The sequence below is a fragment of the Ascaphus truei genome, chromosome 18 (genome assembly GCF_040206685.1).
Source record: "Ascaphus truei isolate aAscTru1 chromosome 18, aAscTru1.hap1, whole genome shotgun sequence".
Lineage (NCBI taxonomy): Eukaryota > Metazoa > Chordata > Amphibia > Anura > Ascaphidae > Ascaphus > Ascaphus truei.
Genome location: NC_134500.1, coordinates 26,667,809 through 26,691,065, shown reverse-complemented (window position 1 = coordinate 26,691,065; position 23,257 = coordinate 26,667,809). Strand labels below are relative to the sequence as shown.

General features: G+C 52.3%; 2 protein-coding genes across 4 annotated transcripts; both read left to right on the top strand.

Moving 5' to 3' along the window:
- Positions 1-292: 292 nt before the first annotated feature.
- Positions 293-21,261, top strand: PPCDC (phosphopantothenoylcysteine decarboxylase). 3 transcript variants are annotated; one of them, XM_075575915.1, is made up of 6 exons: positions 293-399; positions 1,570-1,760; positions 5,130-5,225; positions 10,476-10,604; positions 11,060-11,228; positions 20,852-21,261. In XM_075575915.1, the coding sequence occupies exons 1-6, from the start codon at positions 309-311 to the stop codon at positions 20,932-20,934; spliced, it is 759 nt and encodes a 252-aa protein (XP_075432030.1). In that variant the 5' UTR covers positions 293-308; the 3' UTR covers positions 20,935-21,261. The 3 variants fall into 3 exon arrangements, with proteins under 3 accessions (XP_075432030.1, XP_075432032.1, XP_075432031.1); XM_075575917.1 differs by having other exon boundaries at positions 315-445; positions 20,852-21,259; XM_075575916.1 differs by having other exon boundaries at positions 324-472; positions 20,852-21,260.
- IMMP2L (inner mitochondrial membrane peptidase subunit 2) lies at positions 6,683-7,441 on the top strand. Its single transcript, XM_075575918.1, has one exon. The coding sequence runs from the start codon at positions 6,816-6,818 to the stop codon at positions 7,335-7,337; it is 522 nt and encodes a 173-aa protein (XP_075432033.1). The 5' UTR covers positions 6,683-6,815; the 3' UTR covers positions 7,338-7,441.
- Positions 21,262-23,257: the final 1,996 nt, after the last annotated feature.

Below are 23,257 nucleotides of genomic sequence, written 5' to 3'. Positions count from 1 at the left end.
GCCGGGAGGTGTAGTGTTGGCCGCACGGGCTGCCGGGAGGTGTAGTTTTGGCCGCACAGGATGCCGGGAGGTGTAGTTTTGGCCGCACAGGCTGCCGGGAGGTGAAGTTTTGGCAGCACAGGATGCCGGGAGGTGAAGTTTTGTCCGCACAGGATGCCGGGAGGTGTAGTTTTGGCCGCACAGTATGCAGGGAGGTGTAGTTTTGGCCGCACAGGCTGTCGGGAGGTGTAGTTTTGGCCGCACAGGATGCCGGGAGGTGTAGTTTTGGTCGCACAGGATGCCGGGAGGTGTAGTTTTTGCCGCACAGGATGCCGGGAGGTGTAGTTTTGGCCGCACAGGCTGCCGGGAGGTGTAGTTTCCTGCGGCAGATTCGGAGCTCCGGTGTCAGGTGGTCCCGGGGTTCGTCTCCAGGCCTTGTCTCCTTACTGGGACTGTATCAGTCTGTGTATGTTATGTATCAGTGACGTCACGGGTAGACACATGCACTTTATTATTACTAGGAGTGTTATTAGTATTACTGCTAATGATATTATTATTCATACTTTATCTGTATTAGTATTATGTATATATTGTTATTATTGTTAGTATTTGTCTATAGCACTGCCGCTGATTTCTGTTCTGTGCAAAATCAAATACAAACAAAGGGATATAAGATCCTCTCCGGAGCCCTGACCCGGGGAGCTTGCACTCTATACAGCTGTACTTCCTTCTCCCACAGTGTTCCTGTAGGGAGGATCCTATAGACGTATATATTGCCCTTCTATTTCTCTCTGTGTCCCTCTAGTAACTGCTAGATGTCTGGCTTTTTTTAATTTTACTCAATAGAGGATTCTAGTCCTAGAGGTGTGTAGCTGGCTTTAAAGGGTCAGTCCCTCCTAGGGGCAATGTGTACTAATGACAGTGACAGGGTTAAGTGGTCAGTCCCTCCTAGGGGCAAAGTGTACTAATGGCAGTGACAGGGTTAAGGGGTCAGTCCTTCCTAGGGGCAAAGTGTACTAATGGCAGTGACAGGGTTAAGGGGTCAGTCCCTCCTAGGGGCAAAGTGTACTAATGGTAGTGACAGGGTTAAGGGGTCAGTCCCTCCTAGGGGCAAAGTGTACTAATGGCAGTGACAGGGTTAAGGGGATACATCTGGGTGACTGACGCCTTTTTACCCAAATCTGCCCCCTATAAGTATTAAATCCTTATTAAAGTTATTATAGGAACACGGGGAGCTGAGACTTGGGAGGGGGCTGATTTCCTCGCGCTGCTCTATTGTGTCTGACGTCTCTGTGTGTTCAACAAGAGTTTGCACAGGCAAAGCCCCCTCTCCCCTTATCTGTATTGTCTCTGATAAGGACGGGGGATAAGGGGAAATAAATCACTTGATTGACCAACACTCCCCCCCTCCCCACTCATAGCACCTCGAAGAAATGCAGCATGTAAAAGCAGTCCAATCTTTGCTTTTAGCACAGTTACATGAGTTTAAGGAAGCCAATTGGATTTGTTACATTGTTTATGCCGGGTTGGTTTTTGGTCGGCTATGTTGGATTTCAGCTTTATTAGCAAGTCTGTGTTCTCCTTCTACAGAGGTTCCTGTGATGGACATAGTCTCTGGGGACACTGACCCAGAGCAGGAAGGGGCCACAGTCCCCACGCCGGCTCCTGGGACCCCGGCCTCCCCCCCAACTCCTGGAGCACGGGTGCTGGTGGGAGTCACGGGCAGTGTGGCCGCTCTGAAACTGCCCCTCCTCGTGTCCGGACTCTTGCGCATTCCAGGGGTGAGTCATACTCGGCACCGCTGTATATCTGTGCATGCCAAAACTCTCAGGCCTCCCTCTTATTCGCTGCTGCTGCCACCAATGATCCCCCAGGTCCTGCGGCTCCAGCCTCTCTTCTCCCACACATTCCCTCATCCCCATCCTCCCATTCTTACTTTGGACGTCTTGGTCTTTTAATCTCTCTTGGGATCCAGTCGAGTTCCATCCTTACCCAACGCCGGTCACTTCTTCCTGCGATATGTCCGGCCCGACGCCATTGTAATGTCTTCCCCTTGTGATGCCCCATGTCGGTTTCGAACCCATTCATCCCTTTTCCTGTCTCTTTGGGTAATACCCACCATTCATCTCTCCATACTTCTTTACGCAATAATAATGAGGTAAGGGGAAAGACGGGAAAACACCCACATCAGCCTAGTATTATTATAAAATATAGTGATATACTGTGGTACAAATAGGGGTAAATATATACTAATAGAAACACAAAAAAGGAACACTCGGTGACTGAGTATTTTCTTGAAAGATATCAATGCCATATATTGGACCCATTTAGCCGTGAGAAACTGGGCCAGCACTGAAGTTCCAAGGATCATATTAATGACATTCCATTGGAAGTAGATATATGGATTACATAGGGTACAAAATAAGGAGGCAGATAAATAAGCATTTATATATATGCTAAATGTTATATGTATGTGGTTAAAGGGATTGGCCATGGAACTATAAATACCAAGTCCCTCATTACAATATTTTATACTATTAAAAGGTTTTTATTTCTACTCATTTTCATCGCACCATTTACTGAGAGTTTATTCATTAGGGAACTTGTGTTTGTGTTTCTTTACGCAATACCCAGCATGCATCTCTCCATACTTCTTTGCATAATAATGTCCGTGTGCAGAATCTTGGCGTTGTTCTTGACTGCGACTTGACCCGTAATCATCAGGTGTCAGTCGTGATCAACTCTTCATTCTTCCACATAAACAACATAGCCAGGATTAAGCACTGGATCCCCCTCCAAAGGAGGATCCCTTGTCCTGCGGGTGTAGGACGCCTGACCGTTCTCCTAACAGTTCCCAGAACCCCCGTGACTTCCTGTGGCGCCCGAGCTTTTAGCCACGCCGCTCCCACTCTCTGGAACAGTCTGTCTCGTTCAGTTCGAGCGGCCCCCCTCTGGGCATCTATAACAGGCTCAGGGCCGACCTGCTTACCCAGGCATTTCATTACCGACCCACAACCTGTCCAGCATTTAATAGTTACAGCCCCGTCCCATCCTGTACTGCAGCGGTGCGCAAAGTGGGGGGGCACGCCCCCCGGGGGGGGGTGCGAGGCTTGCTGGGGGGGGGGCGCGGGGGTTACAGAGGCCTCGCACGCGCTTCCCAAAGGCATTTCAATTAATGCCGGGGGAGCTGCAGGGCCTCTGTAAACCTTACTTACCTTGATTCAGATGCTCCTGGTGACGCGTCGCCATGGCACCGTGGCGTCAGATGATGCCGCGGGGTCATGTGACGTCACGTTGCCATGACAACATGACGCCAGGACGTCTGAATCAAGGTAAGAGAGAAAAGATACAGTTCTGCAGGGGGGCGCAATCATTTTCCCCTGTGCCCCTCTGCTGGCTTTCCCCCACTCCTTGCGCCCCCCCCCCCCTGTACTGTATCTTTCCCTGTGTTTGGTCACATTTATAATCTTAATGTTTTCTTCTTTTTCCCTTTGTGTAACTGAAGGGCTGCGTCCCATTCGGAGAATAACATGCTATATAACTAAAGTTGTTGTTATGATTCTTAATTTCTTTAGCTTGGTTTTTTTATTACCCTTTTCCTATCATTTCAGTGAATCTGGGGCAGTTTCACCTTTTTCTCACTACCAGACAGATTATACATAGCAATTAACAGGCAGCAAGAAACCATGTTTTCATCTTCAGCCGTTATCTTTTAGACCCGGGGTGTGCAAAGTTTTTGACCTGCGCCCCTCCCCCCCCCCCCCCCCCCTGCCTCGCAGCTCCAGTGTTGGCGCCCCTCTCCTACGCCCCGGTGTCGAATGACGCCGCGGGTCATGTGACATCACGTGACCCCGCAGCGTCATTTCACGCGCGTTGCCATGGCGACACGTCACATCATCCCGCTGCATCTTTTGACGCTGCGTTGCCATGGCGACGTGTCACCGAAGAGCCGGCTGACAGCAGGTAAGGGATGTTAGAGGCTTCACGCCACCCCTGGCATTAACTTTAAATGCCTTGGGGAAGGGCGTGGGGGATTCTTGCGCCCCCAGTTTGTGCCCCCCCTGTTTTAGACATTGATGGCAGAACAACGTCTCCCTATTTTTATTTCCCAGACATCCTTGTGCGGTGGCTGCTCACACCATCAATCTCTGCTCCGAAACGCCTCGCCTATTCCAGACTGATTAGCTACGAGTATTTTACAGCCATCTTTATTATCCTACTAATATTGGGACTTTGTAAAGATGCTCTTGTCAGGCTGATGTAACGGCCGTAACTCACCTTCACATTCCAGGCTCGCGAGTTTCTGCTACACGTATGTAACGTTTCGGTTACATGGCAACGTTACGGCTTCAACATGCTAACATACACTGATCTAATTCTATATATAATCACAATGTCTAATATATGATACGCTCATTTTAGGTGCTCCATTTCGCCCCACAAGTGACCTGCGTACGGCGGTCACACGTCTCCCGCTCTGCGGACAGCGGTCGCGCTTTTTGCGGACAGCGGTCGCGCTTTTTGCGGACAGCGGTCGCGCTCTTTGCGGACAGCGGTCACACGTCGCACTTTTTGCGGACAGCGGTCGCGCTCTTTGCGGACAGCGGTCACACGTCGCACTTTTTGCGGACAGCGGTCACACGTCGCACTTTTTGCGGACAGCGGTCACACGTCGCGCTTTTTGCGGACAGCGGTCACACGGCGCACGCTCGGCGTACGGCGGTCTGGCGCTTTGCATACAGCAGTCACACGTCACACACTCGTACGGCGGTCACACGTCACACCCTTTCACACCCTCTGTGATTGGCGATCACACGTTGCGTGCTTGGCGGTCGGTGTGCTCTGCGGTCGGCAGTCGGGCACACTCTGCGGTTGACGCGATCGGCTGTCGGGTACACTCTGCGGTTGGCGCGCTCTGCGGTCGGCAGTCGGGCGCACTCTGCGGTTGGCACGGTCGGCAGTCGGGCGCACTCTGCGGCTGACGCGATCGGCTGTCGGGTACACTCTGCGGTTGGCGCGCTCTGCGGTCGGCAGTCGGGCGCACTCTGCGGTTGGCACGGTCGGCAGTCGGGCGCACTCTGCGGTCGGCGCGCTCTGCGGTCGGCGCGCTCTGCGGTGTTTTCATGCTGACCTTACTCTTCCTCCCACAGCTGGAGGTTCAGGTGGTGACCACGGAGAGAGCAAAACACTTCTACCGGGTGCAGGAGATCCCGGCACCTGTATACAGCGACTGTGACGAGTGGGAGGTGAGGGGCTCGTCAGCGGGAGGGGGTGAGGGGCTCGTCAGCGGGAGGGGGTGAGGGGCTCGTCAGCGGGAGGGGGTGAGGGGCTCGTCAGCGGGAGGGGGTGAGGGGCTCGTCAGCGGGAGGGGGTGAGGGGCTCGTCAGCGGGAGGGGGTGAGGGGCTCGTCAGCGGGAGGGGGTGAGGGGCTCGTCAGCGGGAGGGGGTGAGGAGCATGAGGGGTTGAGGGGCTCGTTAGCGGGAGGGGGTGAGGGGCTTGTTAGCGGGAGGGGGTGAGGGGCTCGTTAGCGGGAGGGGGTGAGGGGCTCGTTAGCGGGAGGGGGTGAGGGGCTCGTTAGCGGGAGGGGGTGAGGGGCTCGTTAGCGGGAGGGGGTGAGGGGCTCGTCAGCGGGAGGGGGTGAGGGGCTCGTCAGCGGGAGGGGGTGAGGGGCTCGTCAGCGGGAGGGGGTGAGGGGCTCGTCAGCGGGAGGGGGTGAGGGGCTCGTCAGCGGGAGGGGGTGAGGGGCTCGTCAGCGGGAGGGGGTGAGGGGCTCGTCAGCGGGAGGGGGTGAGGGGCTCGTCAGCGGGAGGGGGTGAGGGGCTCGTCAGCGGGAGGGGGTGAGGGGCTCGTTAGCGGGAGGGGGTGAGGGGCTCGTCAGCGGGAGGGGGTGAGGGGCTCGTCAGTGGGAGGGGGTGAGGGGTTGAGGGGCTCGTTAGCGGGAGGGGGTGAGGGGCTCGTTAGCGGGAGGGGGTGAGGGGCTCGTTAGCGGGAGGGGGTGAGGGGCTCGTTAGCGGGAGGGGGTGAGGGGCTCGTTAGCGGGAGGGGGTGAGGGGCTCGTTAGCGGGAAGGGTTGTGGGGCTCGGTAGTGGGAAGTGGAGAGGGGCTCGTTAGCGGGAGGGGGTGAGGGGCTCGTTAGCGGGAGGAGGTGAGGGGGTGAGGGTCTCGTTAGCGGGAGGGGGTGAGGGGCTCGCTAGCGGGATGGGGTGCCAGTCGCTCTCTCTCCCCTCTGCCAGTCTCTCGCTCTCTCTCCCCTCTGCCAGTCTCTCGCTCTCTCTCCCCTCTGCCAGTCTCTCGCTCTCTCTCCCCTCTGCCAGTCTCTCGCTCTCTCCCCTCTGCCAGTACCTCTCTCTCGCTCTCTCTCCCCTCTGCCAGTACCTCTCTCTCGCTCTCTCTCCCCTCTGCCAGTACCTCTCTCCCGCTCTCTCTCCCCTCTGCCAGTACCTCTCTCCCGCTCTCTCTCCCCTCTGCCAGTACCTCTCTCCCGCTCTCTCTCCCCTCTGCCAGTACCTCTCTCCCGCTCTCTCTCCCCTCTGCCAGTACCTCTCTCTCGCTCTCTCTCCCCTCTGCCAGTACCTCTCTCTCGCTCTCTCTCCCCTCTGCCAGTACCTCTCTCTCGCTCTCTCTCCCCTCTGCCAGTACCTCTCTCTCGCTCCCTCTCCCCTCTGCCAGTACCTCTCTCTCGCTCTCTCTCCCCTCTGCCAGTCTCTCAGCATAAGTTCGGGTCAGTGCCAGGCCCTGGACCTCACTCCAATACAGAAGATTTGTTGGGAAGCAGCAGCATAGCAAAGGAGAAATCAGGAAGGGCCCGAGCGCCTGCCTCAGAGAGAGACAGAGTATGGCACAGTTGCATGGAAGAAGATATATCCGAGCATTTGTAAGTGGCTTTTTTGTGGCTGTTCCGGTCACCGTGACTTTTCTTGATCGAGTGGCATGTATCGCAAGAGTGGAAGGCGTTTCAATGCAGCCTTCCTTGAATCCAGGTGGAAGAACTTCATCCGATGTAGTTCTTTTAAACCGATGGAGCATTAGGAATTACGAAGTCCAGCGCGGGGACGTCGTGTCTTTAATATCTCCAAAGAACGCAGAACAGAAGATCATTAAACGAGTGATTGCTCTTCAAGGAGACATTGTAAAGACAATGGGACACAAGAACAGATACGTCAAAGTTCCAAGTGGTCACGTGTGGGTAGAAGGTGACCATCACGGACACAGTTTCGACAGTAATGCTTTTGGACCCGTTTCTCTTGGGCTCCTACACGCACACGCCACTCACATCCTGTGGCCTCCTCACCGCTGGCAAACGTTGAGGCCTCTGCTTCCACGAGAACGCACACCGCGGCACAGTGACGAAGACTGACTTCAACAGAGAAAGAGAAACATCTGTTTGCAATTGTTATTAATGAATGGGATGGCTAGGCAATTAAAGTTAAGCACTGTGACAATAAAGAATGCATATATATATATATTTCTTTCGCTTGTAATTTCTTTCAAATTAGAAGCTTCCCATTACATAAAAAAAGATTTTTGGATCTAAAATAGCCTTGGTTGGCTATACAGGGCGGAAGCCGGACGTTGCTTTCTGTAATAGAGTTCTCTTGTGTAATCTTTATTGCTATCTTAATACTCCCGATCTATACAGCTCCCTGATTCCGTACCTGGCACGGTCCCCTGGCACGCCTGATGCTCTTATGATGTACCAGGTGTGTCATGGGCACCAGTTTGTTTTCTGGGGGTGGTTGGGCTGACCGATTTTGATGGAAGCGCCCTTAATGTGTTTCCGACATCCAGGGCCTGGTCACGTCATGTGAATGAGCCGGATGGCTGGTGGTGCTCTGGTGTACCCTCCAATGAGGAGACGGTGACACTCTGGTGTACCCTCCAATGAGGAGACGGTGACACTCTGGTGTACCCTCCAATGAGGAGACGGTGACACTCTGGTGTACCCTCCAATGAGGAGACGGTGACACTCTGGTGTAGCTTCCTGTGATGAGATGTTGGCGCTCTAGTGTAGGTTCTGGTGAGGAGATGGTGACGCTCTGGTGTAACCTCCCGTGAGGAGAGGGTGGTGCTCTGGTGTAGCCTCCGGTGAGGAGATGGTGGTGTTCTGGTGTAGCCTCCGGTGAGGAGATGGTGGTGCTCTGGTGTAGCTTCCGGTGAGGAGATGGTGGTGCTCTGGTCAGGAGATGGTGGTGCTCTGGTGTAGCTTCCGGTGAGGAGATGGTGGTGCTCTGGTGTAGCCTCCGGTGAGGAGATGGTGGCGCTATGGTGTAGCCTCCGGTGAGGAGATGGTAGTGCTCTGGTGTAGCCTCCGGTTAGGAGATAGTGGTGCTCTGGTGTAACCTCCGGTGAGATGTATAGTGGGCGTCATTCACTGGCTACCTAGGTAGAATTTAAGTTTTGAGTGTCGGTTTTATTTAGGTTTCTTCTGAAAAATACTAATATTTGTCCTTTCTTAAGTTCACCTGCAGGGCCTATAATGTGCCGTGGCTTCCTGGCAAGGTTAGGTGGCTTCCTGGCAAGGTTAGGTGGCTTCCTGAGCCTTACTGGGGTCGGAGATAAAATGGTCACGTTATCTGCATACAACACGCATGTGATGGCTGAATGAATCGGTGAATTTCTCCATTGATTTTGGGAGATCATTAACCTGTATACGAAAGTGAGCAGGACTGAGACTGCGCCGAGTCTGACCACAGATTATATATCTGTCCCGTGCCGCCGACTCACAGCCGGTACGCCCCGCCATCTCACAGCCGGTACGTCCCGCCATCTCACAGCCGGTACGTCCCGCCGTCTCACAGCCGGTACGCCCCGCCGTCTCACAGCCGGTACGTCCCGCCATCTCACAGCCGGTACGTCCCGCCATCTCACAGCCGGTACGCCCCGCCGTCTCACAGCCGGTACGCCCCGCCATCTCACAGCCGGTACGCCCCGCCATCTCACAGCCGGTACTCCCCGCCATCTCACAGCCGGTACTCCCCGCCATCTCACAGCCGGTACGCCCCGCCATCTCACAGCCGGTACTCCCCGCCATCTCACAGCCGGTACGTCCCGCCATCTCACAGCCGGTACGCCCCGCCATCTCACAGCCGGTACGCCCCGCCATCTCACAGCCGGTACGCCCCGCCGTCTCACAGCCGGTACGCCCCGCCGTCTCACAGCCGGTACTCCCCGCCATCTCACAGCCGGTACGTCCCGCCATCTCACAGCCGGTACGCCCCGCCATCTCACAGCCGGTACGCCCCGCCATCTCACAGCCGGTACGCCCCGCCATCTCACAGCCGGTACGCCCCGCCGTCTCACAGCCGGTACGCCCCGCCATCTCACAGCCGGTACGCCCCGCCATCTCACAGCCGGTACGTCCCGCCATCTCACAGCCGGTACGTCCCGCCATCTCGCAGCCGGTACGCCCCGCCATCTCACAGCCGGTACGCCCCGCCATCTCGCAGCCGGTACGCCCCGCCATCTCGCAGCCGGTACGCCCCGCCATCTCGCAGCCGGTACGCCCCGCCATCTCGCAGCCGGTACGCGCTGCCGTCTCACAGCCGGTACGTCCCGCCGTCTCACAGCCGGTACGCGCCGCCGTCTCACAGCCGGTACGTCCCGCCGTCTCACAGCCGGTACGCCCCGCCGTCTCACAGCCGGTACGCCCCGCCGTCTCACAGCCGGTACGCCCCGCCGTCTCACAGCCGATACGCGCCGCCTTCTCACAGCCGGTACGCCCCGCCATCTCACAGCCGGTACGCCCCGCCGTCTCACAGCCGATACGCGCCGCCTTCTCACAGCCGGTACACCCCGCCGTCTCACAGCCGGTACGCCCCGCCATCTCACAGCCGGTACGCCCCGCCATCTCACAGCCGGTACGCTCCGCCGTCTCACAGCCGGTACGCCCCGCGTCTCACAGCCGGTACGCCCCGCCATCTCACAGCCGGTAAATTATAATACAATAAATGGAAGGGTATCGGGGAGGGGGTCTCGGTGTAAGGGTATCGGGGAGGGGTCTCGGTGTAAGGGTATCGGGGAGGGGGTATCGGTGTAAGGGTATCGGGGAGGGGGTATCGGTGTAAGGGTATCGGGGAGGGGGTCTCGGTGTAAGGGTATCAGGGAGGGGGTCTGTATAAGGGTATCAGGGAGGGGGTCTCGGTGTAAGGGTATCGGGGAGGGGGTCTCGGTGTAAGGGTATCGGGGAGGGGGTCTCGGTGTAAGGGTATCGGGGAGGGGGTCTCGGTGTAAGGGTATCAGGGAGGGGGTTTGTGTAAGGGTATCAGGGAGGGGGTCTCGGTGTAAGGGTATCGGGGAGGGGGTCTCGGTGTAAGGGTATCGGGGAGGGGGTCTCGGTGTAAGAGTATTGGGGAGGGGGTAATGTAGCTACTACGTCATTGTGCCCCCGTGGCCAGGTGGCTAAAAATGTTCTCTCCTCTCTCTCGCCCCTCTCCTCTCTCTCGCCCCTCTCTCTTTTCTCCTCCTCCCCCCCCCCTCCTGCTTTTTTTTATTTCAGATGTGGACGCGGCGCTCGGACCCTGTGTTACACATTGATCTCCGGCGCTGGGCTCACCTCCTGCTCCTCGCTCCCCTCGATGCCAACACCTTGGGGAAAATCGCCAGTGGCATCTGTGACAACCTCCTGGTAAGAGCCGTGCGCCCCCTCTCTCACCCAACCCCTGTGCCGTGCCCCCCCAGCTGGAACCTCTCTCACCCGCCCACAAGCTGTGCCCCCCTGGCTGGACCCTGTCTTCCCCCGCCCCCCCGAGCTGTGCCCCCCCAGCCGGACCCTCTCTCACGTGCCCCCGCACCGTGGAAACCCCCCGCCGGCCGGATTCTCTCACTCGTCCCCGAGCCATGCCCCCCCCCTTGTCCTTTCCCTCTCTCATCCAACCCCGAACTGTGCCCCCCCCCGAGCCGTACCTCCGGCCAGACATTCTCTCACCCGTCACCGAACTGTACCCCCCCCCACCAGCTGGACCCTATCTCACTGGCCACCGAGCCTTCCGCCCCCTCTGTATATGTCAGTGCTATATATCTGTGTATAACACATCTCTGTATATTACAGCGCTAAACCTCCCACCCCATTCTTGTTTGCAGACCTGCGTGGTCCGTGCGTGGGATTTAAAGAAGCCATTGCTGTTCTGCCCAGCCATGAATACCGCGATGTGGGAGCATCCAATCACAGCCCAGCAAACCGCGCAGCTCCGGGGTTTTGGCTGCACGGAGATTCCCTGCGTGGCCAAGAGGCTCGCATGCGGTGACACAGGTCAGGAGTGTTCCACCCCTAACTGCCAGCGCACGCCGAGAGGCGTAATAACACGCCGAGAGACACGCGGAGCGGTGCAACCACACGCGGAGCGGTACAACAATGCAGAGTAGTATAACAACTGTGGCAAATGGCTCCCTTCTTGTAGCGCTGCCGTTTGCCCAGGCTCTGCGCGACAGTCTTCTAGGGTTTAATTTGTAGAAAAGGGGGACAAACACGTGTATACACACAAGGGGCACTCAGCCCTCAACGGTTTATTTTTCCATTAGTGACACTAAACATTTTAAACACTGTCACTTTAAGAAACAAAAGAAATCATAAAAATAAACATCTACTCCTGTCACGAGTCTAACTCGCAGCATATCCCTATCTGCAATGTTGGCTGGGTAAGCCAGTTACCAACTTAATATAACACAGAGATAACATTCAGTCCTTAACTGTCAGATGGGGACAGCGTCCCAATAGATTCTCTGTTGCTGCAATACGTGGGGGAGGGGGGGCGTCTACCCCTAACTGGATCCTGGGGAGCAGCAGCCTCCCAGCCTCCAGGCTCTAAGAGAGAGACTGAAGCAGCCAAACTAACTGCAATATATTCCTCTTTCTCAATTGGGAGGGCAGGTGAATGAAAACCAGAACCGCTGTAAACTTTGGCCTGGAGTTTCCATCCCACAGTCTCAGCAAATGTGAAACCGTGGAATGGATAAAAAAAAATTCTTTTCACTTTTTGCCTTAAATTGGACGCAGAGCTTTATAACAACAATATAATAACACGCAGAGATATAATAACACGCAGAGCAGTAGAATAACACGCAGAGACATATAATAACATGCAGAGATATAATAACACGCAGGTTTAATAACACGCAGAGACATATAATAACATGCAGAGATATAACAACACGCAGGTTTAATAACACGCAGAGACATATAATAACATGCAGAGATATAACAACACGCAGGTTTAATAACACGCAGGTTTAATAACACGCAGAGAGATATAATAACAATATAATAACACGCAGAGATATATAATAACACACAGAGCGGTTTAATAACACGCAAAGATATAATAACACGCAGAGATATGTAATAACACACAGAGCGGTATAATAACACGCAGAGAGATATAATAACACGCAGAGAGATATAATAACACAGAGCGGTATAATAACACGCAGAGATATATAATAACACAGAGCGGTATAATAACACGCAGGTTTAATAACACACAGAGCGGTATAATAACACGCAGGTTTAATAACACACAGAGCGGTATAATAACACGCAGAGATATATAATAACACAGAGCGGTATAATAACACGCAGATTTAATAACACACAGAGCGGTATAATAACACGCAGGTTTAATAACACACAGAGCGGTATAATAACACGCAGGTTTAATAACACACAGAGCGGTATAATAACACGCAGAGATATATAATAACACAGAGCGGTATAATAACACGCAGGTTTAATAACACGCAAAGAATTAATAACACACAGAGCATATACACACGATCACTGACACACATACTGACACACATACTGACATACATACTGTGACGGGAGCTTTGTGACAGGCTATTAATAATACACCACCAAAGATATAACTGGGTTGAACCGGACGAGACTTAGATATGATAAAATATAATTTATTCCTTGAAAAAGGTGAACACACGAGATTATACAAATAACAGACAAAATATTGACACTTACTTAAAGGTTAGGACAAGAAAGCCATCAGGATACAGGATGGGCCATTTCTTCCATAATTCAGTTGACATCACAGCAATACATGCAGCTCATGAAGGCACATGAAGGAACACTTGAGTAAGGGGTGACTCTGACTTTTATACCATTTACCCCCTTCTCTTACACGCTAGGCGCCGAGCTGTCTAGCACAAATCTCTTTGAAGCAGATTTTGGCTTCCATTGTAAGTGTGAAGTATCACACTTAAAACCACTCAGCCCCTTTGTTCTTGCCACCAGTATAAACAATTAGGGCAGTTACCTTTTTGATCACCGGGCTATGTTAATTCTTTGCAGGATGCTCTTCCTGCCTATTAACATAGCAGAAGGAGTCTGCAGTTTTCAGAGCAGACCTAAACCCCATATACATTTTAATACCTACACATATTAAAATACCTGGTTCTGGTAGGTCCAGCGGGTCCAAACTTTCCAGACCTTAATGCCGGAAGTGGTACACTATAGGGTCCAACTTTCAGCCTGCTGCGACCTATGGAACCGGAGTTATACAAATATCACATAAACTGTTTCATATTTTATTATAAAAATCTCCGCTAAAAAGAAATCTCAGCGTTTCACTAAATCCCCATTGAAAACAACGGGCTCCGCCGCCGTGGGTTTCAATGGAGCAACTCCGCCGTTGTAGTCAATGGAGTTTCCCGCCATAGACTTTCAATGGAGGAACCGCCGCCATTGACGTCTATGAGAAAATTCACAAATCTTTACCTCCGTCCACACTCCGTCTGGTTGGTCTGAGGGGGCTGGGAATGGGCATGCATTAAAGCCGGAACCTTGGCTATATGTCACCCAAATCTCATCCCTCTGGTCCTTCCAGAACCGGAGATATGGACTTACACATTTCAACATTTCACACTTAGTTGTTTTTTCGCCATGCGGCTTTTCCCCATTGGAATCAATGGCCGGCGCCGCCATTGACAATGCATGGCGCCCGTCGCCATTGGATTTAATGGTGCGACCCTCCTTCTCCGCTCGACCCTTTACGGGGGTCCCTCATTTCCGGACCCGGTGTGGATCGTGTGTGGGGGGTTCCTAGGGGTTAGGGACAAAAAGAACTTTATTCCCAGGGGCCCTAGAACCCAAGATTCCCACGCCAATTGTCGTTGAACTTGACCAAAGTGATTAAACTCTTTTAAAAGACATTGTATCCGCTTTTGCGGTCTGCGGTTTGGATGGCTGCCAGCCTGTTCCTCGAGGCCGGCGTTGAGGAATCTCCATTGAAGTCAATGAGCCCATTGACTTACAATGGGAAACCGCCGCTCCTCCTCTCGGACATCACCTGCTGGTCGTCGCTGGAAAACAGGTCCAAAACCGCTACTTCTGCCATTAGAACGCATGGAGGCTCAATGGCGACCTTTGGACGGCTGCAAAATGGAGCCTGAAAAGGCGGGAAAATTACACAAAGGGCTATGATCACCATTTTAACATTAACCCCTTCTCTCCCGCATCAACCCTAGTGTACGTGTGAGTGCAAACACCAGGATACCACAATACATTTACACAGGGGAATAAACATTTGAATAGTGAAGCAAGGCAAAACACATTACTGGACCTCAGTCCAGTTAACCCCTTGCTTCCCAGGTGAGAGTAGAGGGTGGCCAAATGGGGTGTAACCCCTTTAATCCCGGGCCAAATCCTCTCTATCATCACACATACTGACACACATACTGACACATACATACATAGGCGCACAGACGCACTGCACAGATACACAGGCACGCACTGCATACAGACGCTGACGCACTGCACAGATACACAGGCACGCACTGCATACAGACACGCCCGCTGCATACAGACGCTGACGCACTGCACAGATACACAGGCCGGACTGCATACAGACACGCCCGCTGCATATAGACGCTGACGCACTGCATACAGACACGCCCGCTGCATACAGACGCTGATGCACTGCACAGATACACAGGCCGCACTGCATACAGACACGCCCGCTGCATATAGACGCTGACGCACTGCATACAGACACGCCCGCTGCATACAGACGCTGACGCACTGCACAGATACACAGGCCGCACTGCATACAGACACGCCCGCTGCATATAGACGCTGACGCACTGCATACAGACACGCCCGCTGCATACAGACGCTGACGCACTGCACAGATACACAGGCCGCACTGCATACAGACACTCCCACTGCATACAGACACGCCCGCTGCATATAGACGCTGACGCACTGCATACAGACACGCCCGCTGCATATAGACGCTGACGCACTGCATACAGACACGCCCGCTGCATATAGACGCTGACGTACACACATTAACACACTGGTCACAGTCTATGCAGACTGATGTATAGAATGATGGTACAGATTTGGGCATGGACACGCTGACACACATTGGCATCGTGTGCCAGTTTACTTATACGGGTGTTACGCCCCTATAGGTATCTAGGCCTCGGATATAGTAGGCGCGACGGAACACATGGGGTCTCGCGCCTGTAAGAGAAGCGATACGTGGCCTGTAGGAGTCCTATGACGTGTGCGATGAGGAGGTGGGGCCGTGATGTCACGTACGGTTCGCCCTCATTGGCTAAACCGCCCACGTGACCCACCCACCGCGCGAACAAATAAAAAAAATACAAAGAAAAGTGCACGCTGTCCCAAAATAGTCCCCTTCAATCCCAGAATTGGTGGCGACCCCTCTCCTGCTCTCCTGTGATCAGCGGAGTTAGACTGGAACATATACAACAAAAAAGGGGCAAAAAGAGAAAAACACAATAAGTCTCAATTCAATAAAATGTATAAAATAGGCTAAATAACACTTACATATGAAAGTAGCATCATGTACATCCAATCATCCACACATCCATTAGGAGACCACCACGGGGAACAGATGATGGGGTCCCACAATCCACGGTACTGAATCATGCTGGAACCCGATCTGGTTCTCGCTGCAAGATGGCAGAAGCTGTGGATATGGTTGGAGTTCACTTCCTCGTGGAGACAGGGGGATGATGGTAGCTATAGGACGTCCGGTGTCACGTGGCTACCTGATGACTTCGCCTCTACGCGTTTCGCGTCATATGACGCTTCATCAGGGGGTTGGTTTTAATGATCCTACGGCCGGTCTTAAATAGCAAAAGGGTTTTAACCCACAGCCAATAAGGATCTCAATCGGCTGCAGAATAAAGCCTTCCATTTAGTGTAATCATAAGAAATGCTACGCTACAAAAAAACATAACCATGCACAAACCTTGGCTAACTAAGACAATGCACATATAATAAACCACAAAGTTTGTAAGGCAATTGATAAATTGTGTGATTTGGTGTTCTTTACCTTTTTATAGCACATATACGTTTATCGCGTGACCTATATGGACATACCACGCATTTGCCACGTGTATAGTTCCCTTTGGGTTTCTGTAAAAAGTTCCCACACTGAGTGAGGTATGTTGGATGTGTCCTTTTTCAAAACACTCAGAGCCAATAGATTTTTGAGATTTTGGCTTTCCTTAAAGCTATTTTCGGTTTTGATGCAATCCTATCTTGCAAAATGGGGTCCATTTGGAGGACACCCCAATGTTTTTGCAGAATTCTGACAATTATAATTTCCTGTTTACAGAACCCTGTGATAAATAGTGCTGTATCTCCACTTTTATCTCCTGTTATATATTTTATGTGGTTCTTTTTGGGGATCAAAAGATGTTCCCTAGGATAGTCTCTCTACTTTTCTTAAATCGATTTATCAATCAATTCTATTGATGAACCTCTTGGCTATCACTCCAGATTGTTCGAAAGTCTAATACCTGTGAGCAAGTCCTACGAACTCGGAGTAGTTGGCCGTATGGAATGTTAATTAAGGATTGGCGCGAGTGGTTGCTCTGATAATCAAGGTGTGAATTGACATCAACCTTTTTGAAAAAGGGTAAAAAGATACACAATCTATCACAGCTCTTTTTGACCCATCACCAAGGTAAACCCGATGGATGACACTTTAGGGGTATGAGGTGGTTCTAAGAGATCCTAGAAGAGGGGACAGAGAGTTGAAACTCCTCCAAAGAGAGCAGTTCTGGATATATTTATTTATTTATAAAATATTTTACCAGGAAGTAATACATTGAGAGTTACCTCTCGTTTTCAAGTATGTCCTGGGCACAGAGTAAAACAAATAATACATGGTTACAAATACAGTTACATAAATGAACAGGGTATACATTATATACAAGACATTGCGTGCACAGTTAAAGAAAATATATATTATGGGCGTATGAAACAGTTACAGACCAGATTAAAATGTGAGACACCCTTAGATTTGAAAGAACTTAAACTGGTGGTGGATGTGAGCGTCTTTGGTAGGTTGTTCCAGTTTTGGGGTGCACGGTATTAGAAGGTGGACGTCCGGATACTTTGTTGAGCCTTGGGACCATGAACAGTCTTTTGGAGTCTGATCTCAGGTGATAAGTGCTGCATGTGGTAGGGGTGAGGAGCTTGTTCAGATAGCTGGGTAGCTTGCCCATGAAGAATTTAAAGGCAAGACAGGAAAGGTGAACTTTGCGCCTAGACTCGAGTGATGACCAATCTAGTTCTTTGAGCATATCGCAGTGATGTGTGTTGTAGTTGCATTGGAGAACAAACCGACAAATTGAATTGTAGAGGGTGTCAAGTTTTCTAAGGTGGGTTTGAGGTGCCGAGCCGTATACTATGTCTCCATAGTCAATAATTGGCATTAGCATCTGCTGTGCGATACGCTTTCTGACCAGGAGACTTAGGGAGGATTTGTTCCTGTAAAGTGCCCCTAGTTTGGCATAGGTCTTGGTTGTCAGGATATCAATGTGCATCCCGAATGTTAAGTGGGAGTCAAACCATAAGCCCAGGTATTTAAAACTAGTAACAGGAGTTAGGGTGGTGTTAGCGTTGGTTCTAATCAGGAGCTCAGTCACTGGAAGCTTTAAAAATTTAGTCTTGGTCCCGAATACCATTGTTACAGTCTTATCAGTGTTTAAAAACAGTTTGTTTTGGGAAATCCAGTTTTCGAGTCTCAAAAAGTCAGACTGAAGTATGTGTTGAAGGTTAGAGAGGCTATGGCTGTGTGCATATAGGATTGTGTCATCTGCATACATGTGTATTGAGGCTTCCTTACAAGCTGTGGGAAGATCATTAATGAACACTGAGAAGAGTAGGGGCCCCAGAACAGAGCCTTGCGGGACACCACAGGTGATATCCAGGGGGTTGGAGTTAGAGCCTGAGATGGACACATGTTGGGATCTTCCTGATAGGTAGGATTGAAACCAGTTTAAAGCAAGCTTCCCTATTCCAGAGCTCTGGAGTTTCTTGAGCAGGATAGCATGATCAACTGTGTCAAAAGCCTTTGCAAAATCTAGGAATGCTGCACCAGTGAGTTGTCCCCGTTCCATTCCACACTGGATTTCATTGCAAACTTTTAGCAGGGTAGTTACAGTGGAGTGTTTGGGACGAAACCCAGATTAGAATTGGCTAGGGAAATTTGTCTTGGTATAGAAATCGCTTAATTGGGAGTGGACACATTTTTCCATGACTTTGGATAGAATTGGGAGAAGTGAGATTGGCCTGTAGTTTGAGACAGTGTTTTTGTCCCCACTTTTGAAGATTGGGACAACTCTGGCAGTTTTCCAGGTCTTAGGGATATGGCCTGCAGACAGGATAGAGTTGACTATGGACGCAATTGGTTTGGCAATGGCTGGGGCACCAAGTCGTAGGAACCTAGATTGTAGTAAGTCAGGTCCACATTGGCTGCTAAGTTTTAGTTTGAGGAGCGCTTGTATAATCTCCTCTTCAGATACTGGGCCAAATTGAAAATTGTGGGCAGTGTTGGGAGGGGGTTGGACTATAGGGGTACTCCCAGGATGAGATTCAGGTTTGTGGTTTGGGCTGCGTTTTGCTAATAAGTTAGTGGCGCACCCCACAAAGTAATCATTGAATGCATTTGCAATGTCAGTGGGGTCTGTCAGAGTAATATCCCCCTTAGTGATATTACTTGGTTGTTGATGGTTAGGAGGCTGGAATATATTGTTGATAACCTTCCAGAAGTTAGCTGGGTTTGTTGTATTTTGGTGGAGATTGTCAGAGTAATATTGTGCTTTTGCATGCCTTGTTTGCCTTGTGCACATGTTCCGCATGCATCTGTAGTGATTGAGATCCTTGGTAGTGCCAGTTACTTTGTAGCTTTTCCACAAGGTATCCCTGAGCTGGTAGAGTGCAATAAGGTCAGTTGTAACCCATGGAAGGTGGGCCCCCCGTACCCTTATTTTGCGTAGTGGAGCATGGGTATCGCAGAGTTTTAAGAACTCGGATTGGAAATAGTCGAGCGCAGAATCAGGGTCTGGAATTAAATCGATTCTGTGCCATGGGCAGTTGGTAAGGTCATCCAGAAACTGTTGTGGGTTAAAGTTTTTAAATGTTCTAGTGAGGAGAACTTTAGGGCTTGATTGGATATACACGTTGGGTAGCAAAGCACCAGTAGGGGGGGGGGGGACTGAATGAGTTAATAGAATTGGCCCCACTCCTAAAATAGGATATGCTGCTTACCCAACGTGTGGACACCAGATAATTATAGATCTGAAAGTTTAATGATATGCACTCATATGTATATACCTATATATGTTGATATGTCATCAGATCTTTAGGATTTTTTTGTATTCATTTCATGATGATATTATTGCTTTTGGTCTGTTTATTAGCTTACAACAATTTGTCATCTTGCTTAGTTATGTGTCTGTGTGTGTATATGCAGTGGTCGACAAATCACCAAAAAATCTACTCGCCACACAAAAAAATCTACTCGCCACCTAGTACCAAACATGTGCTGCTTGGGCCAATACTAGCTCGCCACGATGTTAAATCCACTCGCCCGGGGCGAGCAAATGTATAGGTTTGTCGAACACTGTGTATATGTATATAATATATGTATGTTTATATCCATGTGTGTATTTCATTAACACTTAAAAATAAAAAATGCATATCAGTAATACTCAGCCTCTATCGTTTGAGAGTAAGGTATCTTGGTTTGTTTTGTCTTGTTTTGTTATTATATGTGCATTGTCTTAGTTAGCCAAGGTTTGTGCATGGTTATGTTTTTTTGTAGCGTAGCATTTCTTATGATTACACTAATTGGAAGGCTTTATTCTGCATCCGATTGAGATCCTTATTGGCTGTGGGTTAAAACCCTTTTGCTATTTAAGACCGGCCGTAGGATCAATAAGACCAACCCCCTGATGAAGCGTCATATGACGCGAAACGCGTAGAGGTGAAGTCATCAGGTAGCCACGTGACGCCGGACGTCCTATAGCTACCATCATCCCCCTGTCTCCACGAGGAAGTGAACTCCAACCATATCCACAGCTTCTGCCATCTTGCAGCGAGAACCAGATCGGGTTCCAGCATGATTCAGTACCGTGGATTGTGGGACCCCATCATCTGTTCCCCGTGGGGGTCTCCTAATGGATGTGTGGATGATTGGATGTACATGATGCTACTTTCATATGTAAGTGTTATTTAGTCTTTTTTATGTATGTTATTGAATTGAGACTTAGTGTTTTTCTCTCTTTGCCCCTTTTTTTGTTGCACAAATAAAAAAATAGTCTCGCCAAAAGTCTACCGCACTGTCGCACGCTCTATCGCGCGCTCCATGGCCTGCCTCATTGAGGTGCGGCCTTTTGTTCGCGTCACGCGGACTATGGACGTGGCCTTATGCCCTTGAATACTAGCTTGACCTGGAACAGGATATGAAAGGGTCAGGGGTCAGATAAATGCTCTTTGATTGGTACTCCAGCCTATCCTGCTGACCCTTTGAGTGGATCGTCACAGTAGCAGCTTCTTGGTGGCAGGGAAGGTGACCGGTCACTTGTTGTGTCCCACAGGGCTTGGTGCCATGGCAGAGGTGGACACCATCCTGGACAAGGTCAAGGAGGTTCTGTCGGAGCATCAGCTGCTGGGACGCTGACCATGATGTGCGGACCAGGCACGCAACAGTTTCTATAGCAAAGTACAGCAACTCTGTGGGGGGAGTGGCAATGTATTCAACATGGTGTCAGCCACAAGGCGCACAATGGGTTAAAGAAGTTGAACTACTTCCCATGCAGGATTAATACCAGTAATTATAAAACCCTAAAATAAACAAGTGGAGGGGGCAGGGACAAGCTGCGGTTGTTTTGAGGGCTGGGAGGCAGCCTCCTGGCTCAGACTTTACTACCCCTGGGGCTAATCCGTGTTACAACTCATCCTGTGACCGTCAGCACAGCCGCAAACTAAACAGGCGAGAGAAGCAGAGTCATCAGCAGGGGAGGGAGGGCCACCGAGGGGGGGTCCCAATGTGAGGGGGGTCCCAATGTGAGGGAGGGCCACCGAGGGGGTCCCAATGTGAGGGAGGGCCACCGAGGGGGGGTCCCAATGTGAGGGGGGTCCCAATGTGAGGGAGGGCCACCGAGGGGGGTCCCAATGTGAGGGAGGGCCACCGAGGGGGGGTCCCAATGTGAGGGGGGTCCCAATGTGAGGGAGGGCCACCGAGGGGGGTCCCAATGTGAGGGAGGGTTACCGAGGGGGTCCCAATGTGAGGGAGGGTTACCGAGGGGGGTCCCAATATGAGGGAGGGCCACCGGGGGGGGTCCCAATGTGAGGGAGGGTTACTGAGGGGGGTCCCAATGTGAGGGAGGGTTACTGAGGGGGGTCCCAATGTGAGGGAGGGTTACCGAGGGGGGTCCCAATGTGAGGGAGGGCCACTGAGGGGGTCCCAATGTGAGGGAGGGCCACCGGGGGGGTCCCAATGTGAGGGAGGGCCACCGAGGGGGGTCCCAATGTGAGGGAGGGCCACCGGGGGGGTCCCAATGTGAGGGAGGGCCACTGAGGGGGGTCCCAATGTGAGGGAGGGTTACCGAGGGGGGGTCCCAATGTGAGGGAGGGCCACTGAGGCGGGTCCCAATGTGAGGGAGGGTTACTGAGGGGGGTCCCAATGTGAGGGAGGGTTACCGAGGGGGGTCCCAATGTGAGGGAGGGCCACTGAGGGGGTCCCAATGTGAGGGAGGGCCACCGGGGGGGTCCCAATGTGAGGGAGGGCCACCGAGGGGGGTCCCAATGTGAGGGAGGGCCACCGGGGGGGTCCCAATGTGAGGGAGGGCCACTGAGGGGGGTCCCAATGTGAGGGAGGGTTACCGAGGGGGGGTCCCAATGTGAGGGAGGGCCACTGAGGCGGGTCCCAATGTGAGGGAGGGGCCACCGAGGGGGGGTCCCAATGTGAGGGAGGGTTACCGAGGGGGGGTCCCAATGTGAGGGAGGGTTACCGAGGGGGTCCCAATGTGAGGGAGGGTTACCGAGGGGGGTCCCAATGTGAGGGAGGGGGTCCCAATGTGAGGGAGGGCCACCGAGGGGGTCCCAATGTGAGGGAGGGCCACCGAGGGGGTCCCAATGTGAGGGAGGGCCACCGAGGGGGTGCCAATGTGAGGGAGGGCCACTGAGGGGGTCCCAATGTGAGGGAGGGCCACCGAGGGGGTCCCAATGTGAGGGAGGGCCACCGAGGGGGTCCCAATGTGAGGGAGGGTTACCGAGGGGGTCCCAATGTGAGGGAGGGTTACCGAGGGGGGTCCCAATGTGAGGGAGGGCCACTGAGGGGGTACCAATGTGAGGGAGGGCCACCGGGGGGGGTCCCAATGTGAGGGAGGGCCACTAAGGGGGGTCCCAATGTGAGGGAGGGCCACCGAGGGGGGTCCCAATGTCAGGGAGGGCCACCGAGGGGGGTCCCAATGTGAGGGAGGGCCACCGAGGGGGGTCCCAATGTGAGGGAGGGCCACTGAGGGGGGTCCCAATGTGAGGGAGGGGCCACCGAGGGGGTCCCAATGTGAGGGAGGGCCACTGAGGGGGTCCCACTGTCGGGGTGGTCTTGCTCCGGGGATCCTAATGTGAGAGTGGGCCCACTGTCAGGGGGGGGGGGGGAAGATGGTCTTGCCCTGGGGGTCCCAATGTGGCTGCTCTTAGAATCCTAGACCCGGCCTGTCCTCCTCCTGCAGGGAAACCTCATTAGATCCTTTTGGTTACTTTCATATTTGGGATACCCTTCCGTGTCTCCCAAACCTGTGTGAGGGGTGTGAGAAGGGTGTGAAGGGTGTGAAGGGTGTGAGAAGGAGGGGAACGTGCGGATATCTTAGTCCAACCAGCGTTGTAGACTTGGCAGTTTGGCACCGCCTCTGGGAAGATGGAATCAGCGCTGGCACAGGAACTCCTGGCACTCTCCTGGAAAGCAAACTGCCTCACAGGACATGGCCGGATGTGCACCC